This window comes from Pleurodeles waltl, chromosome 1_2 (assembly GCF_031143425.1).
Source record: "Pleurodeles waltl isolate 20211129_DDA chromosome 1_2, aPleWal1.hap1.20221129, whole genome shotgun sequence".
In the NCBI taxonomy this organism is placed as follows: domain Eukaryota; kingdom Metazoa; phylum Chordata; class Amphibia; order Caudata; family Salamandridae; genus Pleurodeles; species Pleurodeles waltl.
Window position 1 is genome coordinate 646,254,034 of NC_090437.1, and position 15,538 is coordinate 646,269,571.

Below are 15,538 nucleotides of genomic sequence, written 5' to 3' on the forward strand. Positions count from 1 at the left end.
ACTCTGTTGGCCGCTTTTCCCGTGTGTAGTCCAATTTGAGCACATATTGTTCATGTATGTGTAAGGATACACCACTTCGTCAATCAAGACAGTTTAAACTATATAACTGCCTCTTGGTTTATAATGGTGTGGCTGTGCGCTATTAAGCCATACAAAAGCTTCAAGGTCACAGTGGAACCTCGGGCCACCCCATGGCCTGATAGAGCCAGTTCAAGGTCAGGGCATGGAGATAGCGTTTCCCTATCCGCAGTTCGCTAGTCTTAGAGGTCATTTGCACCACAATGGGCTAAAATACAAAAAACCGGTAACTTCTGAAAGGAAGATGGTATCTGATGCACGCATTTGCATTTAAAGCACCTGAAACTGAAAAAGAAGCTCGTTCTGCTTGCAGGTTTTATTTTTACTCAGGCGGGTGAAAGAAGAATTATTGTGGTTACTGCTACAGAAAAAGAATGCAAGGATACCAGTGCTAGGATAGAAGACTCCCTCCATTTCACCTGTGTCCACTACCTTGTGATGAAGTGTGCTGCTTCAGAGCACCCCTCTCCAGTCTGTCAGTAGAAAACATACGAGTTATCATATACAGTAGATACATTAAGACAGACGAGAAAGACTGCATTTAGAGGTCCAAGGTTCATGTGTAGAAATCACCATACAGGAAAGGGAAGTGGCGGTAGAGGATGCTGAAGCGCAGTGTCATTAGAGTGGGCCTAACTTCCACTGATTGCGATAGATACCCAGAACCGATCTAATTAGTTAAAGCATCTATGAACCAATGGCTCCTATGTGGTTAGGCTAGTCCCTCTGTAAAATTAGTTAACACTAGAAAAGAGGCTAGAAAACGTATTTCACCTCTGTGGCAAAGATCCCAAGACATACACATTTCAGCCAAGGGGCTATACAGAAAGCTGAAAAAATACACGCCCCTACTGAAACCTATTAACATAGATTGCCAGCAACATCACTACACAGATTCCTAAAGCACGCCTCAACCATATTGGCATGTATCATTTATGGAGAAAGACTCATCTTAAGGTGCGATGCCCCGCCAAAGTTAAGGTTTCCTTGCACTAAAGTATGGCGAAGGGGTTAGATTACTGATTCCCAACTGAATTACATTGGCTCCTACTCCAATATCTACAATGCCACATTCCATGATCTTGAAGAAACAATGATGTTCCTGTGTCCCAGCTCCAAGTCTGAAACGTTTGGATCTTTGCCACTAGCCTGTAGGGTGATGTAAATGATGTTAGATACATTTCCATCTGTGTGGACACATTCTCACAACACTTGCTTTATGTTGTATGGAGCTGTATTTTTTTTTTACTTAACTGTATGGAACTGTCCTACTTTGTACTTATTGACATTAGCTATCCTGACATAAGAGCTGCACAAAGCATTAAGGCACTTCAAAATTAACAGATGCAGTGAATACATAAGCAAGACTTCAAGGTATGTGAAGGTCGAGGGGTGATTACAAGAGCATATTACATACATTAACTATGGATATTTACACAAATGTACATATTTAGAGTGTACTGTTATACAGGGAAGGTTGTCTGCAGGTGGGGGCAAACAGTCAAAGTAGCAGGTGAAATAGAGTTTTCTATGCCCGGGGTCTCTGAGGTGTGAGATGATGGATTTTTAACAATCTTTATATTTAATTAACAACAGGCAGCTGTCCTATGTAACTGAAAGTCCTACAGAGCTCTGTGAGATCCTGCATCAAGTTTTCATTGTGCAGAGGTGGAGTCCTGCACTGAGGATGCAGTCGATGAGAGGCTTGTGATGGAGGTTCTGAAAAAGCTGCGGGGCTGCAATGTAAACTCCTGCATCGTTATGAAGAATGCCGTCAATGAGGGGTTTGTAATGCAAAGAATTGTGTTGAGGATGCGTCACATAGCAGCGGTTTAGAAGTGACTACAGGCTGTGATGCTAGGTTTGCATCAGGGATGTGCTGTGCTGTGGTGGTTCTGAAGTAAAGCTGCAAAGAGGTACATTACCCTACATCTGCTCTGCTCATAGGACCACTGCCAGGCTGGCAGAGCATCTTCAGGCCCACGTCCATGGGTCTAGGACTGAGTTGATACCATTTGGGGAATTGGACTCACCCAGACAGAATTCAGGTGCTAGGTTCAAGGTCAGTGGAGCCTTTTTTTAGCCCAGAGGCTCTGAAAGGAGGCCATCCAACTAGCCCATGAAGTCATTCTAGTCGTCCTGGGTTCAAGATGCAGGTCCAATACTTTTACTCAGACAGTAGGGCAGCAAGCAGCAGGTCAACAGAGTGGCCATCCTGCCCTGGCAGTTCGGGCTGGACTGTTCCCATCAGAACAGGGTCAAGACTGATGTGTATATGGCTGGGTCCAAACAGGGTTTGCACGGTGAGCAAAATAATTGATGGATTAAACCCCGATCTGTGACTGGGGGTGAATGTTTGATTAGATCTGCATTCTGTCCATCATTTGTATTTAACTTTCTAAAAGGGACATTTGTGACTAAAAATCCTGCTTTACCATTAAAGAGGGTTTGACATTGCAGTTTTTAGACAGCAAACTCGACATTTCTACCTATTCCCAATTGAAAGTTATAATTTATTAAGTGTAATACAATAACCCAATGTTATCCTATGGGAAAGGCATGCCTTGCAGTAGTGAATCATTAATTAAAAAGTTTTTCACTCCCAGGATATGTAAAACTTAAAGGTAAATGTCCATCGTTTTAAATACTGGGCTGTTTAGGGCCTAACCAGGAGTGGTTTATATGTATTAAAACAAAGGTTTAAACCTGGCAAAAGGTTCATCTTCCGAGGTCACAAAGCAGTGTAAAACTGCACAAAAAGGGTGGAATGGCAGACCTGAGTCATATTTTCAAGGCTACTTAGGTGGTTGGCACAATTGGTGCCGTAGGCCCATTGGTAACATTAAATTTGCAGTCCCTCTGTGCATATAGTACCACTTTGCTAGGAACGTACAAGTAAATTAAATGTGTCATTTGGGTACAAGCCAAAGTTATGTTTATAGGTAAGAGGACAAACACTTTAGCACTAGTTAGTAGGGGTAAAGTGTGTAGAGTCCAAAAACTAGCAAAAACGAAGTCAGCAAAACTAGGAGGATGGAAGGCAAAAAGCTGGGAAAAACATGCCAAGGATGCCAGGTCCAACACAAGGAATAGCCACGAATTTTGGCAAATGTCTGCATCTACCAATCTCTAAACAACACCCTACAAGAAACAAACAGTCACCAAGGAGGGACTGTTTGACTTGGCTTTTTCACATGGGACTACCAATTGGATCGATATAGCAATTCAGCAGGGTGTGAATAAGTATGGCAGCTCTTTCTCTCCTTGCATAAATACAATGTGCTAAAGTGCCTTTCATTAGGAACATATTAAAAGTTCAAAATTAATCTGCCTATCACGCTGATCACAATGAAGAGGATGCTTATCAAGCATAAGGATTTTTTTTTACATGTAAGATGAATCCAGAAAACAAAAATAATATGATATAAAAATACATTAATAAACAGGAACAACATTTATCTTACCTATAAAACCGAGCTGCGAGAATTCTAGAAAAAGCCACTCGTCAGACGGTTGCTGCAGAGCAAAGGTTTTTATTGACTGGAAATACTGAGGTTTGGCTACAATATCGTCTTCTAGCTGTAAAGTGGAGATATGACATATGAGCATAAACAAAAATACAGTACCTAATAATGACATTTGATTTTAAAAAGTAGGCTTTGAATTATTGAGAATTCAAAAATATTTGGAAATCACTAAGAGGGCTCTGAAACACAAAAGGGTGTAAAAATAGAACCAGAGAATATGTAGAGAAATTACGTGGTGTACTAGATAATGAAATGGGAAATGGGGGTGTTGGGCCATAGGCTCATTTTCAATTATGGCCTTCTACATGCAAATCTGTTTACTGTCACGGTGTCTACCAGTTTTATGAGAACAAGTTGACATTTTGCTTTCTGTTTTAGAAAATACTTTGAAGCCTCAAATAGCGGTAACAGCAGGGCACGAGTCGCGGATAGATGGTGTCTACCCACTATTTTCACAGGATGGACAGTGTCTACCTTGCCAAGAGTTCAGGCCCTACATAAATGTGCTACGCTTGTCCTGGTGTAATTTCAAACACCAGTACGCATTTAGTAGCACCTGCAGATTGTCTGCTTTCGTTATGAGCAGCAAGGTGCAGGCTGCAGGTGAAAGGGGGGTTAGAGAGTGAGGGTTAAACGTTTTAGGAGTCAAATGTCCTTCATAGCTCACTGTGCTATATTAGAAGGATTACTATAGATGTACGGCACGTAACAAAAGAATCTCTCTGTTAAAAACAGTAAAATAAAAAACTGTTATCAGCGTGTTACATGATGTGCTTTGCAGAAGATAAACTAACCATATATGCTACTTTGATTCAAAACTGGGACTAGAAAAAACACAGACCTCTCCATCAAATATATTACCTTCCAGAATTATCTTACCATTACTGTTATTCCCTAAGAGTTAGTTTGCACACAAAGATCTATGAAGCAGGTATCTAATCTAAAGAGCTATGAAGCAGGTATCTGATTTTTTTAAAACCAGACTTTGCTGCCACAATTCCTCTTGTTGCCAATTTCTTTGTGTCAGAGTTTTAAAAAGTAAATGTTAAAGTTGAGGCTCAGATTTTGCAATGGGGTTGTGTCACTTTTTTGGCACTTCCCAGATGCAAAATCTTATTTGTTAAATATTGTAATGGGCTCAAATGTACTCACGATAGATCTGTTACACATATATGTGAGTTCTTAAGATCTGATGTCACTTTGTATGATGTGAGTTGCTATGAGGTCATGGGTAGATGCCACTTCCTGAGATACCACATGTGTTGTCTCGTGCCATGATGTCAATTGCATACTGCCCAACTTGGTTAGTCCTCCCACTTCTTTTGTGCAACATGTGCCCTGGATAATAGTAAGACCACAAGCCTATCCCTGGCTGCACCTTCCTTTTGTTTAGCTCCTTTTTCTTACACACATATTGAATTTTACTTTCATATAGGTTGACAAAAAACTATTGAGAAAAATCAAACATTTTCACAAATTGAAGCACATAACTAAGGTTTTGTTAACAATACATATCCAAAGGGGACCAACGCTCAAATGAGCAATCGCACATTACCTCAGTTAAGAAAACATTTGTATACCAGAATGACAATGTCACAATTCAGTATAGTGTCATGCCAGGTAGTTCTCATTTTTCGAAGAAAAGTACATAGTGTCATTCTACATTATGCCAGTTGAGGTATTCCCAAACCAGTATAAGAATGCCGCTATTTGCTATAGTGCTTTTATAGGCTCTTCATATGTGCTCCAGGTAGGTACGTTTTGCCATGACTGTATCATAATGCCCATTAGGCATATATTTCCATGCCAGTATTACAGTGCCCCTGTTAGGTGCACTTTTAGACTATGTTCTTCACATTTACCCCTGCTAGGCACACATTTGCATGCCAACATTTTTGTCTCCAGTATAACAGTGGTGTGGGTGCAGAAGATAGCTGTCCCGTTTCTCCTTTCATCCGCTCCAATTCTGTAGCCTCCCTCTAGTTCTTTATACCAGGGATCAATAAGAGAGATCGAGACAGCAAAACTCAGATGAGAAGAGAGCCTGGGCCAGCTGTCTAATCCGGGGACTGGTGGCGGTAGTGTCTGTCTTGGAGGCATATCCACGGTAGCGGTCTCCAAAGGCATACTTGCTAACAATCCTGAATTAGGGGGTAGGCTTTAGCTTTTCACGAGAACTGCACTTACAAACTTCACAAAGGAAGGCTGCGTTTTTCACAAGGGCTTTCTGGATGCCATGCACAACAGCACATAACGTCCAGGAGCCCTCACATGTGTTGTTCTTGAAAAGATGCTTGGGAGAGATTTAGGCTCAAGGCCGAAATGCTAGACTGACCAACAGCTCTAGGGTCCCAGCTGCCCACTTCAACTCAACAGGGGTGTTAGAAATTGGGTTTTTGGTTGGCAGTCAGGTTACCCTCTGTCCAAGCAAGAACCCTCACTCTAGTCAGGGTAAGTCACACACAATCCAAAATTAGCCTGTGCCCACCCTCTGGTAGCTTGGCACGAGCAGTCAGGCTTAACTTAGAAGGCAATGTGTAAAGTATTTGTGCAATAAATCATACAATACCAGCATATAGCACCACAAAAATACACCACACAGTGTTTAGAAAAATATATAATATTTATCAGGATAATTGTAGGTCAAAACGAATAAAATTGCAATGTGAATTTGTAGAGATATCACTGAAAAGTGATATAAAGTGTCTTAAGTCTTTAAAAAGCAAACAAAGTCTCTTTCAAGCACAAAGTACCTGGTTTGGAGTGGAAAATCTCCTCAGAGGGCCACAGAAGAAGAGATGCGTGAAAAGAAATGGTGTGTGCGTCGATTTCTCCCCAGCATACACAGACTTGCGTCGTTATTTTCCACACGGGGAAGTCGTGTGTCGTTTTCTGGCGCGCGGACAGTCTCTTTCTGTGGATCGCGGGGATTACCAGATGTCCCGGGTCTGTGCGTGGATTTTCCTGCTTGTTTTCCAGCTGCGCGTCGTTCTGCGGGGCTGCGCGTCGAAGTTTCGCTCTCACGGCAGGCGTCGCGTCAATTTCTCCTCTGGAGGTCGGGAGGCGTTGTCCTTGCGAGGCCATGTGTCGAAGTTCCGGTCGTCCCGAAGGCGTCGCGTTGATCAGCGTCGGTGTGCAGCGTTTTACTCGCCGCGGAACAAGCTGTGCGTCGAACATTTCAGCGCACGGAGCGTCCAAGTGAAAAAGAGAAGACTTTTTGGTCCTGAGAAGGAGGCAAGCTCTATCCAAGCCCTTGGAGAGCACTTTCACAGCCAGACAAGAGTTCAGCAAGGCAGCAGGCCAACAGCAAGGCAGCAGTCCTTTGTAGAAAGCAGACAGGTGAGTCCTTTGAGCAGCCAGGCAGTTCTTCTTGGCAGGATGTAGTTTCTGGTTCAGGTTTCTTCTCCAGCAAGTGTCTGATGAGGTAGGGCAGAGGCCCTGTTTTATACCCAAATGTGCCTTTAAAGTGGGGGAGACTTCACAGAGTGCCTAAGAAGTGCACCAGGTCCCCTTTCAGTTCAATCCTGTCTGCCAGGGTCCCAGTAGGGGGTGTGGCAGTCCTTTGTGTGAGAGCAGGCCCTCCACCCTCCCAGCCCAGGAAGACCCATTCAAAATGCAGATGTATGCAAGTGAGGCTGAGTACCCTGTGTTTGGGGTGTGTCTGAGTGAATGCACAAGGAGCTGTCAACTAAGCCCAGCCAGACGTGGATTGTAAGGCACAGAAAGATTTAAGTGCAAAGAAATGCTCACTTTCTAAAAGTGGCATTTCTAGAATAGTAATATTAAATCCAACTTCATCAGTCAGCAGGATTTTATATTACCATTCTGGCCATACTAAATATGACCTTCCTACTCCTTTCAGATCAGCAGCTACCACTCCAATACTGTATGAGGGCAGCCCCAATGTTAGCCTATGAAGGGAGCAGGCCTCACAGTAGTGCAAAAACGAATTTAGGAGTTTTACACTACCAGGACATGTAAACTACACAGGTGCATGTATGTCCTACCTCTCACCCACACAGCACCCTGTTCTAGGGGTACCTGGGGCACACATTAGAGGTGACTTATATGTGGAGAAAGGGGAGGTTTAGGCTTGGCAAGTACTTTTAAATGCCAAGTCGAGGTGACAGTGAAATTGCACCCACAGGCCTTGCAATGGCAGGCCTGAGACAAGGTAAAGGGGCTACTTAAGTGGGTGGCACAACCAGTGCTGCAGGCCCACTAGTAGCATTTAATCTACAGGCCCTAGGCACATATAGTGCACATTACTAGGGACTTAAAAGTAAATTAAATAGTCCAATCAGGTATGATCCAAGGTTACCATGTTTAAAGGGGAGAGCATATGCACTTTAGCACTGGTTAGCAGTGATAAAGTGCGCAGAGTCTAAAAGCCAGCAAAAACAGTGTCCAAAAAGTGGAGGGAGGCAGGCAAAAAGTTAGGGGTGACCACCCTCAGGCTGTCAGGTCTAACATGTGTCCCCCCAGCTGAAAGTGGGGAGAACTACCCGACCTCCTGGGAGCTCTCATCGCTAAGGCGGAAGTATCTGGAGAGACCATCAGCATTGGCGTGGTCAACCCCTGGGCGATGTTCCACTGTAAAGTCCACCCCCTGTAGGGAAATGGACCACCTCAAGAGTTTTGGATTCTCACCCCTCATCTGCATGAGCCATCTGAGGAGCCTGTGGTCTGTCGGAAGTGAGTCCCAAACAGGTAGGGTCTTAGCTTCTTCAGTGCCCAGACCACAGCAAAAGCTACTCTCTCAATAGCACTCCACCTCTGTTCCCGCGGTAATAGCCTTCTGCTAATAAAGACTACTGGTTGGTCTAGGCCCTACTCATTTAGCTGTGCTAGGACCGCCCCTATGCCATGCTCTGAAGCGTCTGTCTGCACAAAAAGTTCCTGGGAGTAGTCAGGGGCCTTGAGCACGGGGGCCGTGCACATGGCTTCCTTCAGGGAGTCAAAGGCTTTCTGACAAGCCTCTGTCCAATTCACCAACCTAGGTTGTTTCTTGGAAGTGAGTTCTGTCAAGGGTGACAAAATGGTACCATAGCCCTTGACAAATCTGCGGTAGTATCCTGTGGGGCCTAAAAAGGCTCTCACCTCAGTCTGAGTTCTAGGTGGTTGCCAGGCCTTGATAGTTTCAATCTTGGCCTGGAGTGGCTGCACCTTGCCACCACCCACTAGGTGTCCCAGGTACACCACGGAACCCTGCCCAATCTGGCACTTACTAGCCTTGATGGTCAGGCCTGCCTGTTGCAGGGCCTGAAGCACTTCCTTGAGGTGGCTCAGGTGTTCCTCCCAGCTGGAACTGTAGACAGCTATGTCATCCAGGTAGGCTGCACAGAAGGCATCCTTGCCAGCTAGGACCCCGTTAACCAACCGTTGGAAGGTAGCGGGGGGCATTTTTCAATCCAAATGGCATCACCCGGAACTGGTAATGGCCATCCGGGGTTGAAAATGCAGATCTCTCTTTAGCCCCCTCAGTCAGGGCGATCTGCAAGTACCCTGAAGTAAGATCAAACGTACTTGGCAGCGCCCAGCCTGTCAACGAGCTCATCAGCTCGGGGGATGGGGTGAGCATCAGTCCGTGTGACTGAGTTGAGACCCCGGTAGTCCACACAGAACCAGAGTTCTGGCTTCGCACCTGGGGCAGTAGCCTTAGGGACCAACACCACTGGGCTGGCCCAAGGACTACTGGATTTCTCGATAACCCCTAAAGCTAACATCTTGGAGACCTCCTCCTTGATGCTGGCTTTCACCTTATCCGATAACCTGTAAATTTTGTTCTTCACAGGGAGACTGTCACCGGTGTCAATGTCATGCACACAGAGGTGGGTCAGTCCAGGAGTAAGGGAGAACAGGGGGGAGAACTGCTCCAACAGCTCATAGCAGTCTCCTTTCTGGTTTAGAGTCCGAGAGAATGACCCCTTTTACTGACCCATCACCTTCTTGGGCAGAGAGGAGGTCGGGGAGAGGTTCACTCTCCTCTTCCATTCCTTCATCTGTGACCAGAAGCATACTGACCTCAGACCTCTCAAAATGAGCCTTTAGTCGGTTGACATGGAGCACCTTTAGGGGGTTCCTAGGGGTTTGGAGGTCCACTAGGTAAGTGGCCTCCCCTTTCCGCTCCTTTACTTCAAATGGGCCAGACCAGCGGTCCTGGAGAGCTCTAGGCTCTACTGGCTCCATTACCCACACTCTGTCTCCAGGTTGAAACTCTACCAGGGTGGCCTTCTGGTCATACCAGTGTTTCATTACCTCTTGACTGGCCTCAAGGTTACTTTGGGCCTCTTTCCAGAAGCGGGTCATCTGGTTGCGGAGGGCCAACATGTAGCTGACCACATCCTGAGGGGGCACCTTTGGAGCTTTCTCCAGCCCCTGCTTGACAATGCTTAAGGGTCCCCTGACAGGGTACCCATAGAGAAGCTCAAAGGGACTGAACGGGACCTCTCTGTAAGCAAAGAGAAGGCATGGTAAGAGGACGTCCCACTTACGCCTCATGGCCTCAGGGAGGCCACCAATCATGCCTTTCAAGGTCTTGTTGAATCTCTCCACAAGACCATTAGATTGGGGGTGATAGGGTGTGGTGAACTTGTAGGTTACACCACACGCATCTAATAGAGACTTCATGTATGCAGACATGAAGTTAGTGCCTCTGTCAGACACTATCTCCTTTGGGAATCCCACATGGGTAAATATCCCCATCAGAGTTCTGGCCACCACCTTTTTGGGGTCCAAGGGACCAACAATGTCGATGCCCACCCTTTCAAAGGGGGTGCCAACGACAGGAAGTGGAATCAGGGGTGTTTTTAACCCTTTTCCCTGCTTTACCACTGGCCTGGCAGGTAGGACAAGATCTACAGAACTTATCTGAGTTTGTCCTCATTCTGGGCCAATAAAAGTGGGTGACAAGCCTGTCAAAGGTCTTGCCTTGCCCCAAATGTCCTGACAAGGGAATGTCGTGAGCCAGACCCAGTAGGAAGGTTCGGTAACACTGGGGGACCAAAAGCGTACGCGCTGCCCCAAAGGCCGGAACCTTAGGCTCACTGTAGAGGAGATCATTCTCCCAATATAGGTGGTGATCGCCAGAGGCTTCACCTGCTGCCTGGTCTAAGGCTTGCTTCCTCAGACCCTCTAGAGTGGGACATTCTTTCTGCGCCTTGCAGAATTCCTCCTTGGTGGGTCCACCCTCCACTTGCCAGCCAGCAAGCTCAGGTAGGTCACCTAGGGTGGCAATGTCTTCCCCAGTTGGCTCGGGAGCCTCCTCCTCAGGAGCCCCGTCAACCACTGCGGGAACTTCTGGGACCGGTTTCCCGCGCCCCGTGCCCCTCCTCTTGGCAGTTCTCTGGGCCATTGTTCCAGGCTCCAGACGCCCTTGACTTCCCTCTCGGTCAGCCATGGACCGTGTGGTCATGCAGACCCACTCAGGTAACCCTAACATCTCCAGGTGAGATCTGAGCTCTACTTCTTTCCAAGCAGTATGCTCAAGATCATTGCCTAACAGACAATCTACAGGCATGGCAGGACTCACAGCTACTTTCAGAGTACCAGAAACCCCCCCCCCACTCAAAGGGAACCAGAGCCACCGGTAGGTGACTCTCACGATTGTCAGCGACTATGACCTGGTGGAATGTATTAGGGACTTTCTGCTCTGTTGACACCAGCTGACTCTTGATAGTAGTCATACTGGCTCCTGTGTCACGCAGAGTCTCCACCTTCTGCCCATCGATGGTGACCCACTGCCTGTACTTGGAAGTATTTTGGGGCATGTGGGCTTTGGGCACCATTTCTCCTTCTCCCAGGGACACTAGGGAAATCTCTACCTGTTCCCCAAAGTTATCTGGGTCCATCTCCCCCCCGAGCGCTACACTAGTCAACCCAGGTGTCTGTCCAGTAGTGGACGGTGCCCTCTTCGAGCACTGGGGGTCGCCTTTATAGTGACCATATTGGTAGCACTCTAAACATTTGGGGTTGGATCTCCCTGATTTGTCATAAGTCACTGGCTTTTTCCCAAATCTGGAAAAGGAATGGTTGTCACCCCCTCCCTGGGAATTCTTTTGGGGGCCTTTAGAGATTTCCTTATCTGTAAGTTTATCTCCCCCCTCTTTCTTCTGTTGGGAACCCTGACCACCTTTGTGGGTGTGTCCCCCAGGTACCTTTTTGGACACACTGGTGCTAACCCAGAGGTCCGCCTCCTCAGCAAGCTTCCTGGGATCAGTCAGCTTACTATCTACCAAGTGCTGGTGCGACTCTGTATAGGTAACATTGAGTATATGCTCTCTCAGAATCAAGTCATATAGCCCTTTATAATTATCTACTTTGTTGCCCCGCACCCATCCATTCAGTGCCTTACTGGAAAAGTCAAAGAAATCTACCCATGTTTGTGTGGTTTGTTTGGTGCTGTCCCTGAACCTCTGACGGTATCCCTCAGGGGTCAGCCCAAACTTGGCAAGTAAAGTGGCTTTCTGAAGTGGGTATGTGTTTTGATCAGGTTGATCCAATGTGAGAAGTGTGTCCCTCCCCAATGGCGGCACATAACTCCACATAGCTACCCCCCATTGCCCTTCAGGAACCTCATGAGCCCTTAGTGCAACTTCATAAGCAGCTATCCGTTTATCTATGTCATCTCCCACCACAAAACTGGGCACCACATTTTTGGGTATACGAACCTTCTTCTCTCCAGCAGGTCCTGTCTGTATGCTGCCACCATTATTGCTGGATTCAGACTGTCTCACCTTGATCTCCAGCTCCTTGAGACTCAGTTCAAGAGCCAACAATAGTTTCTTTTCAGCCAAAGCTCTCTCAGCTTCAAACTGTTTGGCTGCTCTTTCAGCTTCATCTTGTTTGGCTGCCCTTTCAGCGTCAGCTTGTTTGGCTGCCCTTTCAGCTTCAATTTGTTTGGCTGCTCTTTCAGCTTCAATTTGTTTGGCTGCTCTTTCAGTTGTTTGGCTGCTCTCTCAGCCTCAGCTTGCTTGGCTTCTGTCTCAGGCATTCTTTCCTCCTGTTGAGCCTCAATTTTCAGTTTTGCCATTTGCAATTGGAACTCCCTTTCCTCTCTCCTTTCCTCTGCGGTCAGGCTTTGCACAGAGACACTGCTCCCTGGTCTGGAAGGGGGCACAATTGCAGTGGTAATATCATCCACAGATAGCAACAAATCCTCTGATGGGCCATTTTCTGGCTCCTCTTCCTCATCATCCTTTTCTAAATGGGCTTCTGCCCAGGCCCACAGCGCCACTTGAAAGTCCTTCTTTTTGGAGGCCCCTTGGGTGGGTACCCTCATTGCCCTGCAGAGCCCTCTTAGCTGTTTGACCATATATGTATCCAACAGGACTGGGTCAAATTCTCCCATTTGAGACCCAGTCAGAGACATGTTGAGTGAGGATTTAGAGGGTCATTCCGTCCCCGGCGGGCGGCGGGCACCGCCCGCCGGGCAGAAACCGTCCAAACACCGCCCCGCGGTCAAATGACCGCGGGGACCATTTTAACTTTCCCGCTGGGCCGGCGAGCGATCTTCAAAAGATCGCCCGCCGGCCCAGCGGGAAAGCCCCAGCAAAGATGAAGCCGGCTCCGAATGGAGCCGGCGGATTTGCTGGGGTGCGACGGGTGCAGTTGCACCCGTCGCGATTTTCAGTGTCTGCTATGCAGACACTGAAAATCTTTGTGGGGCCCTGTTAGGGGGCCCCTGCAGTGCCCATGCCATTGGCATGGGCACTGCAGGGGCCCCCAGGGGCCCCAAGACACCCGTTCCCGCCAGCCAGGTTCTGGCAGTTAAAACCGCCAGAACCAGGCTGGCGGGAAGGGGGTCGGAATCCCCATGGCGGCGCTGCTTGCAGCGCCGCCATGGAGGATTCCTTTGGGCAGGGGTAAACCGGCGGGAAACCGCCAGTTGCCCTTTTCTGACCGCGGCTTTCCCGCCGCGGTCAGAATTGCCCATGTAGCATCGCCAGCCTGTTGGCGGTGCTACCCCCAGCCTCCACCCTGGCGGTCATTGACCGCCAGGGTCAGAATGAGGCCCTTAGTTTTTGAAAATTGTCAGGAAAAAAAAACAAATTTTGCAAAAGAGATAAAAATCAAGTTGACCTTCAACTGTGGGTAGGTAGTGAAATACTTAGCTACTGTATGTCACTGCACAAACACAAGTCCTATCCTCACCGCTGATCACCAATGTTAGAAATGGGGTTTTTGGTTGGCAGTCAGGTTACCCTCTGTCCAAGCAAGAACCCTCACTCTAGTCAGGGTAAGTCACATACAATTCAAAATTGGCCTGTGCCCACCCTCTGGTAGCTTGGCACGAGCAGTCAGGCTTAACTTAGAAGGCAATGTGTAAAGTATTTGTGCAATAAATCATACAATACCAGCATACAGCACCACAAAAATACACCACACAGTGTTTAGAAAAATATATAATATTTATCAGGATAATTGTAGGTCAAAACGAATAAAGTTGCAATGTGAATTTGAAGAGATATCACTGAAAAGTGATATAAAGTGTCTTAAGTCTTTAAAAAGCAAACAAAGTCTCTTTCAAGCACAAAGTACCTGGTTTGGAGTGGAAAATCTCCTCAGAGGGCCACAGAAGAAGAGATATGTGAAAAAAAGTGGTGTGTGCGTCGATTTCTCCCCAGCACACACGGACTTGCGTCGGTATTTTCCACGCGGGGAAGTCGTGCGTCGTTTTCCGGCGCGCGGACAGTCTCTTTCTGTGGCTCGCGGGGATTACCAGATGTCCCGGGTCTGTGCGTGGATTTTCCTGCTTGTTTTCCGGCTGCGCGTCCTTCTGCGGGGCTGCGCGTCGAAGTTTCGCTCTCACAGCAGGCGTCGCATCGATTTCTCCTCTGGAGGTCGGGCGGCGTTGTCCTTGCGAGGCAGTGCGTCGAAGTTCCGGTCGTCCCGAAGGCGTCGCGTCGATCAGCATCGGTGTGCGCCGTTTTTCTCGCCACGGAACAAGCTGTGCGTCGAAAATGTCAGCGCACGGAGCGTCCAACTGAAAAAGAGAAGTCTTTTTGGTCCTGAGACTTCAGGGAACAGGAGGCAAGCTCTATCCAAGCCCTTGGAGAGCACTTTCACAGCCAGACAAGTGTTCAGCAAGGCAGCAGGCCAACAGCAAGGCAGCAGTCCTTTGTAGAAAGCAGACAGTTGAGTCCTTTGAGCAGCCAGGCAGTTCTTCTTGCCAGGGTGTAGTTTCTGGTTCAGGTTTCTTCTCCAGCAAGTGTCTGATGAGGTAGGGCAGAGGCCCTGTTTTATACCCAAATGTGCCTTTGAAGTGGGGGAGACTTCAAAGAGTGGCTAAGAAGTGCACCAGGTCCCCTTTCAGTTCAATCCTGTCTGCCAGGGTCCCAGTAGGGGGTGTGGCAGTCCTTTGTGTGAGAGCAGGCCCTCCACCCTCCCAGCCCAGGAAGACCCATCAAAAAAATGCAGATGTATGCAAGTGAGGCTGAGTAGCCTGTGTTTGGGGTGTGTCTGAGTGAATGCACAAGGAGCTGTCAACTAAGCCCAGCCAGACGTGGACTGTAAGGCACAGAAAGATTTAAGTGCAAAGAAATGCTCACTTTCTAAAAGTGGCATTTCTAGAATAGTAATATTAAATCCAACTTCACCAGTCGGCAAGATTTTATATTACCATTCTGGCCATACTAAATATGACCTTCCTACTCCTTTCAGATCAGCAGCTACCACTCCAATACTGTATGCGGGCAGCCCCAATGTTAGCCTATGAAGGGAGCAGGCCTCACAGTAGTGCAAAAACGAATTTAGGAGTTTTACACTACCAGGACATGTAAACTACACAGGTGCATGTCCTACCTTTCACCCACACAGCACCCTGCTCTAGGGGTACCCAGGGCACACATTAGAGGTGACTTATATGTGGAGAAAGGGGAGGTTTAGGCTTGGCAAGTACTTTTAAATGCCAAGTCGAGGTGACAGTGAAACTG

At 47.4% G+C, this 15,538-nt stretch overlaps 1 protein-coding gene across 1 annotated transcript in view; it reads right to left on the bottom strand.

Annotated features, from left to right (window-relative positions):
- Positions 1-15,538, bottom strand: part of MGAT4D (MGAT4 family member D) — a 625,903-nt gene that overhangs the window by 150,890 nt on the left and 459,475 nt on the right. The window contains exon 8 of the mRNA XM_069242567.1: positions 3,543-3,657. Coding sequence (XP_069098668.1) covers positions 3,543-3,657 — 115 coding nt within the window. The remainder of the gene's footprint in view (positions 1-3,542; positions 3,658-15,538) is intronic.